Source organism: Symsagittifera roscoffensis, chromosome 2, assembly GCF_963678635.1.
Source record: "Symsagittifera roscoffensis chromosome 2, txSymRosc1.1, whole genome shotgun sequence".
NCBI classification, from domain to species: domain Eukaryota; kingdom Metazoa; phylum Xenacoelomorpha; order Acoela; family Convolutidae; genus Symsagittifera; species Symsagittifera roscoffensis.
This window is the reverse complement of record NC_087063.1, coordinates 294,464-309,901: the sequence shown is the minus strand read 5'-3', so window position 1 is coordinate 309,901 and position 15,438 is coordinate 294,464. Positions and strand designations below refer to the sequence as shown.

General features: G+C 36.2%; 3 protein-coding genes across 4 annotated transcripts in view; all 3 read left to right on the top strand.

Annotated features, from left to right (window-relative positions):
- The window catches only part of LOC134840661 (DNA polymerase epsilon subunit 3-like), a 138,480-nt gene that overhangs the window by 94,846 nt on the left and 28,196 nt on the right, over nt 1-15,438 (top strand). The window contains exon 1 of one of the 2 annotated variants that reach the window (XM_063856629.1): nt 3,620-3,631. The exons of the other annotated variant lie outside the window; for it this stretch is intronic. The gene's annotated coding sequence lies outside the window, so the exon portion shown is untranslated. Of the gene's footprint in view, nt 1-3,619; nt 3,632-15,438 lie in introns of those variants that run through there. 2 annotated transcript variants of the gene reach the window in all.
- LOC134838896 (transmembrane protein 209-like) overlaps nt 6,937-15,438 on the top strand; it is a 30,606-nt gene continuing 22,104 nt past the window's right edge. The window contains exon 1 of the mRNA XM_063854201.1: nt 6,937-7,712. Coding sequence (XP_063710271.1) covers nt 6,960-7,712 — 753 coding nt within the window. The 5' untranslated portion in view covers nt 6,937-6,959. The remainder of the gene's footprint in view (nt 7,713-15,438) is intronic.
- On the top strand, nt 7,958-10,163 carry LOC134840663 (protein LKAAEAR1-like). Its single transcript, XM_063856632.1, has 2 exons — nt 7,958-8,420; nt 9,821-10,163. Exons 1-2 carry the CDS (start codon nt 8,204-8,206, stop codon nt 10,084-10,086), a joined length of 483 nt encoding a protein of 160 aa, XP_063712702.1. The 5' UTR covers nt 7,958-8,203; the 3' UTR covers nt 10,087-10,163.

Genomic DNA, 15,438 nt, shown 5'->3' with positions numbered 1-15,438 from the left:
AAGCAGCCATTTTTTTTAATTTTAAGCTTTTGGGAGGTATGTTATTTGAGTCGTAACCTTCTCTGGAAGTATTTCGTTTGTGCAGCTAGTGATTGTGCAGGAACGTTTAGACGTTTCTTTCTTCTTAATCTTAACTCATACTTTTCCAATTTGCACTTTGTAAACAAAAGGAATCAGGCTTTTTTCTTGTACTTCAGTCACGAGACGACCACTCATAGTGTTTCATCCGTGGAGTCAAACCAATCAAAATTAATCGCCCAAATGCCCTCATCAATTCCAGTTGCCAATCACCAAACGTTTGTCCTTTGGTTTAAAATGGTTTAAAAGACATTTCGCTAATTATGGTAGTCAACGGCTTCGGCAGATCTCATAAAAATCGATGTGGTTGACCTAAAAACATGTACAGAAAAATTATTGGATAAAACTGACCACTGCTTTTCTGTAATGTTGCAAGCGAATAGTCTGTTGTGCTGATTTTTTTGTCAGGAAGAAGTCCAAAAATTGGTTCAAGCTTATTTTGATCTTTTGTGTTATGATTTTCGATTTGCTTTTGAGTTCAGTTCGAATTCATTGGGTGAAAGAAACAACGTTCTCTCATTACTAGCGGCAACATCGCATTCGACAGGGCGAAATGTAAAGCATTTGTGCAGCAACGGCACAAACATCTGCTTGAATGGGAAGAAGCAATGGCGCTACACGGTCGGAAACAGGTGGTAAGCAGGCGGCAAGAGATAAAACACGACGGTCGCACATGCAGGGTAGAGGGTTGTGGTCGAGTATGCCAGAGCAAATAGGGTAGGGCAACACACGAACGACGGGGTCACCGCCAGGCGGGGAAGAGCTTCGTATGCCCAGGATGTCAAAAGGTCTTTCCAGAAAAGAGCCAACTGGCAAACCACTTCTAAGGTCTGTAAAAATCAAAACCAGGACGAAAACAGCATTACCACAAACCGCTTCACGTGCCTAAGGTCAGTTTTCCGGGATGCGGAACACAGATAACGACGAACAACATAGCCAGAAACATGGCTAGAACTGGGTGTCAAGCTCCGAATCTTCAAACCGAAGGCCCCAGGGCAAAAATGGGGAACAAGACGAGAGAGAGAGAGAAAGAGAGAGCGCGAGCGAGAGAGAAAGAGAAAAAGAGAGAGCGCGAGCGAGAGAGAGAGAGAGAGAGAGAGAGAGAGAGAGAGAGAGAGAGTGTGTGTGTGTGTGTGTGAGTGTGTGTATGTGTGTGTGTGTGTGTGGTGTGTGTGTGTGTGTGTGTGTGTGTGTGTGTGTGTGTGTGTGTGTGAGTGAGTGAGTGAGTGAGTGAGTGAGAGAGAGAGAGAGAGAGAAAAAAAAGAGAAGAGAAGAGAGAAAAGAAAAGAGAAGAGAGAATATGAAAACTGAAAGTTTGAAACAAAAAATCGTTTCAAACTTGAAATTAACTTCTGGTTTAAACAAACTTAAAAATGGCCAGTTTATTTTCGAAATTTTTATTGATTACTTCTAAAGCAGTTTTACCTGAATTTAAAGACTTTGATTAAAAAAGACAATATTGCAGGCTTGCCAACTAGTTCATATTTTATGAACTAGTTCATATGGTTCATATTTGTTTCATATTTGAGCCAGAGTTCATATTTCATGTTTTTAATTGTTTTTAATGAGTTACACGTAGTGCGTCTATTTTATATAGATTTTTTATACCTTCATTTTTTTCGAAAGTTTTCGCAGGTCTAAAACTAGTTTTTCAAGGTTTGGCCCAGGTTCATATTTCGTTTTATAAAAGTTGGCAGGCCTGCAATATTGTCGATCAGTTACGGAATCGAGCAGAGAAGTTGGAAAAGCGACTGGATCAACAGGAGCAGTTTTATTGCTTACTCAAAATAACAACAAGCCTCTCTAACATCAGGTATGCGAATTTTCAAATGTTTATTTTCAGTACGAAATTCAGCCGAGTAATTATTTAGGTTTACCTGTTTTTTTTTGGAAAAGAACGATATTTATGGGCGAAAATCATGGCTGGCGAGGATGTCCAATCCAATAGATTCAAAGCCTATGTTTATAAATGAATGGCTGCTCTCCCCCCTCCCGAAACAGCGCGAGATTTTCAACGCGGCAGATAAGTTGAACTTGATTTCGACAACCAATAATGGTCAAGCAAAGGTTTTTCCGAGACATGAAAACACTGGTCATTTTAAAATTGTTGTAGTTAAAAGCACTAAAGCTGTTCAGGATATCAAAAACACAGCTGAGAAAAAACATGAACGATTTTATCGGGAAATTCGCCGACTGTTCCACTGCTTGATACTTATACGTTGCATTGCACCATGAGTGATCATTATGGAATGCTTTTTTCTATTATACATCAAAAATGAGCTAAAAGAGCATGACTCAATTTCTGGACAAAATTTGCGAAATTTGGGCACCACTGGTAATATTTTGAACTATTTGTTCTTTTGTATCATGAACTACACTACGTACACTCTAGAAATTGTATAGAAAAAAATGCTGAAATTCTAATTAATAATTTAAACGAGTTGTGCTCTCAAGAAACTAAAAGAACAGAAATAATTGGTTTCATAAAATATCAAAAATCAGATGAAAATACGGGATAGAAAACTGAAATGTTGGGTTAAGACTGGGTTCTTGTATGATCATAAAAGGTATAAAGAGTGAAGAATTGCAACAAAAACCTTATAAAATTTTTTTTTTCTGCTGAAAAAGTCAAATTGCCAAAAAAAGTTTCGAGGTATATTATAAATTTTGTAAGGATGAACAGTTAACAAGAGAAGTGTGTGTGGATGCCTTTAATTGTTGTTTCTCTAACATCGGAGAAAATTTGAGCAAAAAATTTTCTTCCCAAGAACTTAGAAAGTGTGCTTTATCACCCATAAATGAACAATAAGTTGTAGATTAAATTAAGAAATGAAAAAGTGCAAATAGTTCTGGCCAATGGCATTAATAACGATTCGGCATCTGTAACACGTCAGCCTCTTGCTAATTTTTTAAATGAATGTTTAGATTAAGGCGTATTTACTCAGTCTTAAACTGGCGAATGACATGGCTATACCGAAATGTGAAATTTTTTGATATCAACAATTATAGAACCATAAGCCTGCCAAGCTCTTCAAAAATTGAAAAAAAAATGTATACAAACGACTAATGTCGTTCAATAAAAAGGTTACATTTTAAAACTAGAGCAATTTAGGTTTCAACCAAAAAGATCATGAGTTCATGATTTGTTTCGTTTCAGAGTTCATGAAAAATTCAATTGATAAAATTTTTTGGAAACGCCTGTTCATAGACGTTGAGAGAGTTTTTGACTCAATTGATCTTATCATTCTGTGGAAAAAATTGCACTGCTATGGATTTCGAAGAAAATGTCACAAAATTTTTTTAGGAAAGGCTCAGGTTTTGGGAAATTTTTTTTTTCTTCTAATATATCATTGATATGCCGTATGTATGGACTAATTCAAAAGTTGTTCCATTTGCTGATGACACCACAGTTTTATAATGCTTGCGGTAATACTAATAAGGAGCTAGTGATATTGAAATCTATACATTATCTAATTGCTGTTTCACTTGCTGTAGAAATCCCTATGCTGACCTGTTAAACCTTTTTCAACGTACATGACTCAACTTATTAAATTAGACTCTGATATGCCTCCGAAAAAAATTGTTTTACTTTGCAGATCCTCTCGGTCTCCCTTTCTTTAAATACAGCAACATCTATCCAAGGATTAACAAGAATTTCAATCAAGTCATAGAACTGATGACAGGAGTTCCAATGCAAAACTCAAACTCTACATTTTGTGGTTCTTTTTGTATTTATATTGCTTTTTTGGTTTTCAGTACAAACTTTAATGGTGACGCTTCGGATTTTGTATACGTTAGTGATGATGTTTTGAAACGTTTCATGACTCATATGATTTCTCATTTATTAATTTTTACTTAATATGGTTTAATTTTATATACATTTCAATTTATAAATTATTGCGTACTAATTAATTTTTTTGTCCAAAATGTCTGTCAGCAAGGAAGGAAAGGTTGAAAGAGTGCAGATAGCGCAATCCATATTTAGCCAAGCTGCAGTGACAACTGTAAATTTTTTACACTATGATTTTCAAGTTAAATTCATAATTTACTTGGTGAAAATTGCAAATAGAAACCATTGCAGATTTTATGGGGACTATAAGTTAAAACTTAATACATGGTGACAATTAGTATTATTACATGGGAACTATTAGGGATAAAATAATACATTGTGACAGTTAGGATTTTTACATGGTGACCTTTGGTTGTCATATAATACATGGTGAAAATTATAATATTTACCTACTGGTCATGCATGTTTGACAACAAAGATCATGATGTACTATATGCATACTACTCATGATTTTTGAAAACTTTTCGAAATCCTTAATCTGAAAAAACGTAACAAAGTTTGAAATTCTCAACACTGGTCGGGTACTGAGAAGGTGCTCTTAAGGAAATTTATATCTGGACTCCAAATATGACTACTCAATGCATTTTTTTTCCTAGATATAACGTTTTTGTTTTTTCAAAAATTTGAAGTGTTCAATTTAAAAAAAAACCTATTTGAAATTTTGACGCATTGGTGGGGTGAGCTCAGGTTACTACCAGCAATTGCAAATGTAGCATCCATCCTAATATTATTGCTGAAAATGTTCAAGTTATCGAAATTGGAATTTTTAAATGATATTGTAAAAGTTTTCGTTGAACTAAGAATTGAGCTAAGAAAAAAGTCTGAAATTTTTAAATCAGTTACGCTGGATTTATTTATTGATCGCAGCAAATCATCATCCGATTTTTTCCTTGTAGATTCAAGTCTGTTTCTGTATGTATACTAGCGTCACTTTGTGTGTTCTTACGAAGCTTCTTTTTTCTAACCTACTCGCAAATAAAGTGTTCACTTTGTAACATTCGTCTACTGCAGTCACACATGAGGCTTAAGAAAAATAGGCCCTATAACCATTGGCTCAAGAGTCAGGGACACTATCTCTTGTGTTTTTGTACCTCAAATCAGTCGGAGCCAATTCGGTTCGCTTGTGACATGAGACTACGACCCGTTACAGCTTAAAGGCTACTACTAAAATATCCCCCCACTCTAGAATTAGAAACGTCCCCATACTTAGGTCTCTAGATACCCAAAATACATGAACGCCATTAAAAACCGGGTCGGAACAATCCGTTAAGTTATTTTTTATTAGACAGTGGAACTTTGATCCATTTCAGATGGATCAACCTAAAACTCGCCTTACCTCAACATAACAATTGTAAAACACACTCTAGAAATTTAAATTTGTACTCACATTGTAGCACGCTCAAGAACCAGGAAGTAAATAAGTCGGTGAGCAACTCAAGAATCAATAAAGTAACTAAAATGAGTTTAATGTTAGTCAGTTTTAATAACAAGAACAAGTTTTTACTCTGGACTGTAAGTTCTCGTGAACCATTGGGACACTCTAGCTGTCCACCTTTCCACTGAAGGTTCACTCTGGTCCAGTTGATAATAGTACTCCAATCACAACAATCCAGTTCGTGGGAATGCTCTCGTCTCTGTTTTAGATGGGACAGCTCTACTCTCGATTATTATTGCTACTGAAATTGCGAATAGCAATTTCCCACTGATTTTTCTAGCAACTTTCCCGCGATTGTCACTCTATCGTTCTGACTTCTCTTTTCTGATTTTCAGTTATCGCGAGAAAATCGTGCATGACAGGTTCCATTCGAAATTTTGAAAAATTAAATTTCACTCCAAAATTAAGTGCTTTTTGCTTCTCTCAAGGTCAAACTTCCAAATATGACCGACTGGCACACTTATTTGGAAATTTCACTGTAGCATTGGAAATTGCATAGCATTAATTCTCTGCTTTGTTTGTGACTCGTGTTTGGCTATTAAGTATTACCCTTCTGTGGCTGAGTGGTTAAAGTGTGAGACTCTTTACCTCTAAGTCGCATGTTCGAACCCGAGACGTAGCAGCATTTTTACTTATTCGAGGCTCATTTGTACTTTCACTTGCACTTTATAGAGCTGCTTTTTTGTCGTGTTCTCGATTGTATTTGCGAAGCGAAGCTTCGCCTCTGTGTTTTAATCTCAATTTCTACCTTACAACCGACCGAGAGGTAGAAATTATCTTTTTCATTACTTTTGGCGTTGCTTTTCGGCTATATTGAAATGATTATATACTCGCCTCGTTTCTTCATCCTTGCGATTGGTAAGGATTTTAACTTTAGGTACTTTTTACTCTCGCCATTTGCCAGGCTACTCCAATGGGAGACTATTGCAACCGGGCTGAATTGTTCCCACTTGCTGCAACTTGTTTTGAAGTCATTTAAACTGATAGCACCATTCGGCGCATGTTTGGCTAGATGAAACTCGCATGCCTGAGACGATCGAGGCTTGGAAGTCGAATCCGGATGGGTTCTCGTTTGTTTTCCAATTTTGAATTTTTCTGCATTTTCGACGTATCATCCGTTTATTTTTTGTGGGGTTGGTTCTCGTAGATAGGATTTTCTAAATGGTTCGACTCTTTTTCTAACTTTCATTCAAAGTACCATTTCCAAAACTGCGCTAATTTTCTCTGTCAAATTCGTGAGTTTATGCAATAGAGTCTATGACAATGAATCGCTGTTATTATTGAATAGAGTTTTCAGCTCAACTTCATAAGAGAGAAATAAATATTGTTGGCTTTGATATATTTCTTGTCAGAGCCACTCAGTTTTATATGGAAAGTGTTGTTTTTTTTTCATTTTAGTACATGTGTTAGTTTTGCTATCCTGTTCTATTCTGTAATAACAGCATGAATTTGATTCCTGTCTGTGACGAGTAGCTGTACTTAAACTCTGGTTCCATTCAACACTGATGCTAACAGTAGTGTTGCTAAATGTGAAACTCTGTACAACTATGCTCTTCATGTGATTGTTGATATATGAGGGTGGTGTGTCTTTCAGATATGAATAACAGTATGTATTATCATTCTGCTAGCTCCGGTGGAGACCGACTGAGCAATACATCGATTGGTTCCCACAGGAGCGAGAATTCGTTTTTGGTGAGAGAGCAACAGCTGAAATGGCGTCGAAGTGCTGCAATGAACTTGAAGTCCTTCTACATCCAGTCCACCCTCGCCGCTCTCTCGTTCCTGGAATTCTATCTGTGCCCTTCTCAATTGTTCCTTCATTGGAGAGAGGCGAGAAGTTTATTTGTGTGGTGCATAGGTCTTCTTTTCTCTGCTAGTTCACTCATGTGTCTGCTATGTTATCTTATTTTTCGAAACAAACCTTTGTTTGCTGCGAAACAAGACAAACCAACAAGTGGCTCATTTTTCAGCGCTAGAAGTCCAGTGGAAAAGTTGAATCTGAGTCTGACGTGTTCAGAGCGAAAGAATGATCCGCTCAGTACAAGTTTTAGCTGTGTGCGTTTGACCACTTCTCAGAATAGTTCTCAACTGTCCTTTCTGAATAACAGTCAGAATTCAGCCTCGCCTTTGAATAATATGTCGACATCTTCCCTGTCGAACACCTCCCCAAGTGGAAGAATGAACCAATCTTATGCAAATGCTGGATCAGTCCCTAACCAATCAGTTTCGAGGTCGCCACTCTCGCCGAACGAGTCTTTGAACATGACCAACAGTAGTTTCAGGGCTCAAAGTCGCAACACCTCATCGTCGACCAGACAGCGCAACTCGCTCATTGCTGCCGCTGAACAGGTAATGAAATAATATAGTCGTGTTGCTTTTTCAGTGCCCTAAAAGCATTTCCCCGTCTACCTTATTTGAAAGCTTTCTGCGTGTCTGAATCCAAATTTAATTTTTTAAATTGATATACAACTTTTTTTACCCAAGCGGAGCTAGTAAAAGTTTTGCTTATTTTGGTATCTTTTTGCTAATTATGACACTGGGAATATGAACATCTTCAGTGTTTTTTACCTTTATTATCTATCCATGTTTCAATTTGGTCGTTCTACTTGAAAAAGCAAACAATAGTCTCAAAAGCGATGCACGTGAATAAATGAATTTAAATACATTGGTTTTTAAGCAACCATGTAGTAATTTTGTTTGCGTCTAAATGAAAACCGTCTACGCTACTGACGTTGTTAAAAATTCATTGCCTTCTGTACGTGTTCAGTTTGTCATGATAGACATTAGTTAGCTTGTTTATCTTATCGCGAAGAAAGAAAGAGAATAATAATTGGTACTGAATGGCCGACGAAGAAGAACCCTTCAGAGCCCATAACTGGAAACAGTTGACCCCACAACAGCTGAGAAATCTGCCGGCGGTGCAGAGGGGAAAGTATTTGGCCTATGAGGAACCCCCGAAGGATGTGTTAGACGCTCAGGAGGCGACTCTGAAGCGAATCAGAGAGACCTACAAGCAGAAGAAAATGGCCACCAAAGGAAAAGAACCAATTGATTTGGGCAAGTTTCTTTACTTTTCTCTTTGTTCTCATCCAGCAGATATGAGGTTCCTGTTAGTATTTGGTAAAGTCGAAGTTGTGCTGAAAAACAAGCAAAGATATTTATTAATATTTAACACATATTTTTCCACCTTTTTTCTAGTTTTGTGTTTACTGCCAGTTTGCATGTTTCTTGTTTTGGACTTTTTCAAGTTATATGCAACAACAAAAAATTCTCCACGCTAAGCTTATGTGAATTTGTGATAGTTTTCGAAATCTGGTTATCGACCTCTTCTATTATCATTATTTACCTATAATTTACCTATCTGAATCTTTTGGTGTGCAGGTTTTTTATAATTAAGAGTCGATGAACGCAGTTCAGAATCTTATAGAGGTCGGGATGATTTTTTGAAGTTGCGCTCTCTGACTACGAAAGTGTTAAGGTCGCGAAAAACGTGATCAAAGTCTAATTTCGAACGTGGAATTTAGTTTTCAGAAATCCAATGTTACAAATTTTGTACATATTGATCCAGTTTTCTCAAATTGAGTTCGTTTTATTACGTTTGCGATTAACAAGCGTTGTCAAACCGGAATATAGACTTTTTTGGGTGAACAACTAGCTCAACAAAATCAGTGAATCAGTTAGCACGACTCTTCTGACAGCAACAGGACAGAATGCTTGTCAACGGATTGTTTTTGCAATTGTCTGTATTCTAAATGGCCGTTCCATTCAAGTTTTCATTGTTGGCTGTAAATCAACTGTTGTTATTAGTTTCTTTTTTTTTTGCTTATTTTCTGCCTTTTTTTCACTTTAAGGTTTTTTCGGCTTTAATGGTTTCGGATGATGCATATCTGTTTAGTTGGCTCATAGTTTGTCGTAAGAAGCACCAAAGTTTTTTGAATTGCTTTTATGCTTACGAAAGGGTAGAGGGGCGTAACACTTAGGAATTTTGTTTTGGCTCAATTTTGATTTTTTTTGGCTCAACAGTCGTCTACCCATGTTTTGCCTGATCTGTGTCCGCTCAATGACTTTAATTGTTAATGCTTATTTTGCGCTGGCAGTCGTGTTTCTTAGTAGTTTTTCTTAAATGTATCCAATTTTTTATATCATTTTGTTGATCATTTTTTTCCGACTAAGCTTGCGTCCTATTTTTTTTTGGGCTAGGTGCTGTTCCATTTTTGTTGTATCGCAAGTGGTGCGAAGCACCGCTTCGCCTCTGTGTCAAAAAGTGTCAATTATAAAATTTTCTTGATATTCAAAGGCCATGAATTTTCTACTTTGAAATTGATATGTTGAGGTTTTTCCAAAACGTAACATTTTTTTTCTGTTTCTTGACTCTTTTCCAACTGTCTGTTGATTATGTTCATTTAGTGAGCAATTAAGAAGGAAGCGCATAGTTAATGCCAGTCTTTTTTTAACAGAGCGAGAAAAGCAGGAGATTTTGATTGGTCAGCTGAAAGCGGCAGAGGCACGCAACAGACTGAAGGCTATGAAGAGTAAATACCACCACTACAGAGCAGAGGATGTGGCCCATTTGATCACAACACAGCCAACCGCTTTAGCCTCCGTGAAGCTGGAGTGTCTGCTGCCTGCCAAAGAAGAGGACATGAACCTAAAAGACCCTCTCAATAGACTAAAGCGAAGGAGGGTTGAACGAATTCTCGATGATGTGAACTCTTACGCTTAGACTATTTGTTATATAATTAAGTTCTGAAAAAAAGTTGTTTTGTCTGTGTTTTTGTTTTTTAATTTAGCATGAATTGATTGAATCAGTGTGGCTATAGTAATTTAAGTGTACTCTGGGTCAAGTTAAGCTTATAATCAATTCATAAAGTAATCATAATAAATTGTTTTTAAAACCTATCTAACATTTCATCACTTTTTTTTATATTCTTTTTACAAAACGCCGATCATTTTGGTAGATCGCCAATAGACAAAAATTTTCTATTTTCAGGCGTCTAGCATTTTAAACTTTCGCATAAACGAGTTTAAGTTTTCTGAAATCTTTCAAATTTTATACACTCCGACTTGTATAATGTGTTACACAAACCAGATTCTCTATTCTTCTTCAAGATGTCATTGGGTTCATTTAAGTATTATAACTTTTAATAGGAATTTTTAAGCATAATTGATGTTTTTTTAAATTCATTACTTTGAATCGATCAAAAAATTGAGGCATAGCTTGGAATATTTTAAAATTCCGTTAATTATTTTTTGCCCAAAATGTAATTCTCTAAAAACATGTGGATGGACCTGTCGAATTCGGTATTTCTAGCAATATGTAAAAAATACATAAGAAATCTAAGCTAGGAGGACATACAATTGAAAAGCCTTTTCATCCTACACCAAAGTTAATATTTTGAATGCTTATCAAAGACGAGTTGTTGAGTTTTCAGTCTCCCTGTCTTGATATTAGTAATTTTAGCGTAATTGATAAACTTATTTTAAAATTCTGGGGGGTATTTTGTTCTCAACGCTTGTTCTAATAATTTCAGTCGTACATAAAGTGGAGTTCCTTTACCGTATAAAGTCGTTTTTGATTTCTAATTTGTTTTATTGACCGCATCGGTTCTTGAAATTATAATTTTTTATTAAATGCTTTATATTATTTTCAATGAATTTTTTTGCTTTTAATAGTAGCAGTATAAATAGCTACGCCCTATTTTACAATTGGTTCAACTTATGTTTTGTACCCTTTTACAGTTGATTTGTTTTTTACCCTTGCGATGTTCAAGGGTGTTGCAATCGGGTACTAGACTTTTTCCCCGTAAATATTTTTGCTCGTAGAAAAGTAAAATTAGAAATGGTAACTTAAGGTTCAGTTTTTAATGAATTCGATTTTTGTTGCTTCTCCGGCTTTTTAGTCTGGAGGTTTTGAATGCGTCTGGGATGGCAAAGGTCCTGGTTTCGAATCTGACAGGACCTATTTTTTATTCCGGTTCAAATATTCCGGTTCAAAAATTTGTCGGCTAATGATTGTCTGCTTATATTTTTTCGGCTGAGTTGCCAATCGTAGAATTGTTTATTCTTAGTTTTTTTTACATCATAATTGCTTTTAGTGTTCTGATTCACTTCTGCTGTTTGCAATTTTACTAGCATTGAATTCGTATAATTTATTTTTTGCTCTGAAATTTCATTCTGACAATATGAGTTCGACCTATTTTTTATTGTATTAGTGATCTAGTTTCGAGTCGCTTCAACGAAAATATATTTTTTCATGCTCACCTCTGGATCGCACACAATGCTAAAAGTCTCCATACAAATTATAGTTCAAGTTTTTCATGACAACATTTTTTTTTCTTTTTTTTTCGTTTTGATAGGTTTCCGCCTGTTATATCGGCTGATTGGCCACGTATTGCGTGTTTTGCTGAGCGAAAAGAGTTCGTGTATGCGTGTCTGGGTTTTGAGCGCGAGGCGGACCTAATAACTTCTTGTCTTCAATTTTTTTTCGTTTTTCCTTTGGGCTTAATAAGTTTCGGCCTTTTTTGATCGGCTTCGTGGCCTCATATCGTTTCATTTGACAAGCAAAATTTTTTTTGGCGTTTATGTGTTTTGAGGTGGATGGGGACTTAAGAAATAATTTACATATTTCTTTAGTCTATTTGATTTTTTTACTTAAAGGTTTTCTGACATGGTATTTAAAGGGTTTCGTCTTTTTTTACCGCTTGGTCCATTGTCTTTCGAAGCTTATTTCACATTCTAGTGTCTTGACATGTTTTTGTTTCAAAACTACCATTACTTATTTTCATTTTTTCGACATTTTCGATTTTTTACAGGTTTTAAGCTGATAAAAAATTCGCATAATCTGTTTTTTTTTCTTCTGAACCTCGTTTATATATTTTTCCTTACCAAATCTTTTATCAGGTAAACTTCAAGATTTCTAAATTTTTTTATGCGCTTATTACTTTTATTTTCTGTTCTACTTTTCATTGTGTTTTTTTTGAGAAGAACATTGCTTTTTTGTCTGTGTTCATCGTTATTTGGTTCAGAGCTTTTGATGGCTTTTTCTTCTTTTTCTCTTCTACAGTCGATACTGTACTGCAGTATCATCAGCGTACAAAACTAACTTTGACTGGTCATTGTCACATTTAATATTATTATTATTGAAGACAATGAGTTAAAGATGACCTAATATAGATGCTTGTGGTTCACCAAATTTGACTGGCTGGGTGTTTGCCTCATTACGATGTAAAAAATACAGTAAGCTGTATGTGACAAATAAGATTTAATAATTTCATACACTGGCCATCGTAGCCCACCCATAAGAGTAACGTTTGTTCAAAAGTAGGTTGCGGTTTTCAGTATCAAAAGCTCTGTGGACGTCCAAGAATATACATTGTTTCATTTGATTGAGGATTCCACAAAAAAAAAGAATTTCTTCAATTGACCAAAGGACGAATTTGTTGTTCCACGTTTGCTTCGGAACCCATATTGTGCATTGTCATTTATGTCAACAATTTATGCCAGTCTATTATATAAAACTCTAAACTGAGCTCTTAACTTTATATTAAGTATAACATGGGTATCAAAAAGATTGACTGTAATGGTCTTAACTAATTTTTCGCCTTCAGTGCTTAAAGATATATTGAGTTTTTCAACTTCTGCATCCAAAATATCATTTTTTGATTGCTGATGGTTCCCTCTGACAAGTTTAACTTATAAACGGAAAATTAACTCTGCTGTATTTTTAGCGTCTTTTCTTGTGATAAAAGTTGACTTTTCTCGTGATAAAATTTTTTTGTTCGCTAAATCAATAATTTTTTCACTAAACTTGCTTGATGTTTATTTTTCCCTGGAGCTTTCGTTGTATTTTTCTGACACTTTTTCGTCTCGGGTATCTCTTGTTAACTGCTGCGTTATCGATTCGTCATCCAATGCTTCTGTTATAAGTAGTTTGACAATTTTTCTGGTAAGACTTTATGAAATTAACTTGAAGTACCTCATGAAATTTCACAAAAGTTCCATTCATTTTGTCATGTTTTCCGGTTTCCAACGTTTGCAGATGTTTTTGAATAGATGCTTCAATTTTGGATGATAAATCTCATACCACGCTCCTTTCATTGGTGTAGTTTCTCTCGCCCTTCTCTAATATCCCCTGATTTGTATACTACGCTATAGTGGTCTCATATTGATGTTTTCAGGACTTCAGCACACCGTTCAATATGAGAAAATTAGGCAGCTTTGAGTATTCTTGATTTCAGACTTTTCCTAGTAAACACGTTTTAAGCATAAATATGAATGCTTGATTTTAAAAAGTACGCTAAGTTTTTGAATGTTATTGTCAGATGTTACCTTGACGACTTTTTGTTTTGTCATGTCTGATATGAATACCAACTCCCTCTACTAGTTTTGTTCTGCTGCTTTTCTCGATGCACTGCAGTACTACCACTGGGCTCTGTAACATAGTGCTACTCGCCTATGTTAGTCATTCTTAACTAGTTACCATAATTGGAGTATATTAAATATTCAATTGCTATTCTAAAAGTCAATGTGAAAGTGTTAGATGATATTTGCTTAATGTAAACAATAAACTGATGAATGTTCAGTAATATTGAGAGAGCCATTATAATCAGGAGCTCGCCAAAATTAGACAATTTAACTAGTAATACTCACTTTTAATTGAACAGAAAGCCAGTTCCTTAGAAGGTTGAAACTGACATCACAAAGCACATCCCTGAGTTGAAGATTCACAAGCCTAGACCGCACATCCAACACTCGTACATACTCCAACGCTCTAGAATACGAAACGTCCCTTAACATAAATCAATCGATTATAGCCAGTAACGACATATAACATGGCGACTATGAGTGGGATGATGTTACCAACCTTTCAAGACAAGCTGAAGCTGATTGCAAAGTGAGAGTGAAAACAAGACGACATCCAACACAAGACGACTTCCATACGCCACAAGCTGAAACAAGATCACGGCAGTAACTGGCTCAAACAGCAGAAAAGCGGGGCAAAAACAGAAACTGACTACAGCCAGTGAAAGACGACAGCAAGGGGCAAAAGGAAACGTCAACTGTTTTGTGTTGATGACAACTACCACACTTCTCCAGGAAAGTGATACAGTGTACAAAAACAGTTAGTTAAAACTTAAAACTCTCGGTGCTTAAAGTAAAATTGATGAGTGCTCATTTGAAACTAGTCATTTGAAATCATCCATGAGAACCGTCTGAAAACCTTTCCAGTGCTTAAAGTCTAACCAAATTTCAAAAAGAAAAATAGTGGAATAATATTAAAGCCGCAAGACAAATTAACTTAAAAAGTAGAAAGTTTAAAAATATAGCAACAAGAGTTAATTAACTCCGACTCGTAACTAATCATAGTACGAGCTATCTATATATTTTCTCAGAGACGATAATTACGTCCTTAAAACTTAAGAACCTACTAGGCAATAATTATTTCCACTATAAAATAGCGACTGATTCATCTGAAATCATTTTTGAATCAGAATTGACTATCATTTAACTGAGATAAGATGGCGCACGCTCAAATCTCAGTCGAACCGTATGGTGGAAGCGACACAGAAGACTTCTCCCAATTTGAACAGCTCTTCCAAGGATATGTGGGAGTAGCGGGAATCGCCAACGATCAACGAGCCAACTTTCTACAATTGCACTTGCGAGACAGCGCGTTGCGATTTTACCAGACACTTACCGCTTTAACGAGAGCAGATGTACCTCTCAGTCTAGCGGCACTAAGAGACCATTTCTGCAACCCTCAACTGCAAGAGGTACACGTTTTGAAACTTGAACAAGCCAAGTTTGACATCAAGCGAGATTCAATAGAGGACTACCTGGTTAACCTCACAAAAAAGCACAGCGAGCCTACCCGACACCGGACTTACCGGCTGTTGCTCCAATCGATGCAACGCTAGCAGGAGCTGCGGCTGTTGCAGACACAGCGCGTTTCCACAGAGAGACAGCACAGCGCCAAGAACGACTTGACGCCGAAAACGATAATAGGAACAACCAGATTAAACGTCTATTCATTAAAAGCATGCCTAACTGGCTTCGCTCGAAGATGATGGAACAA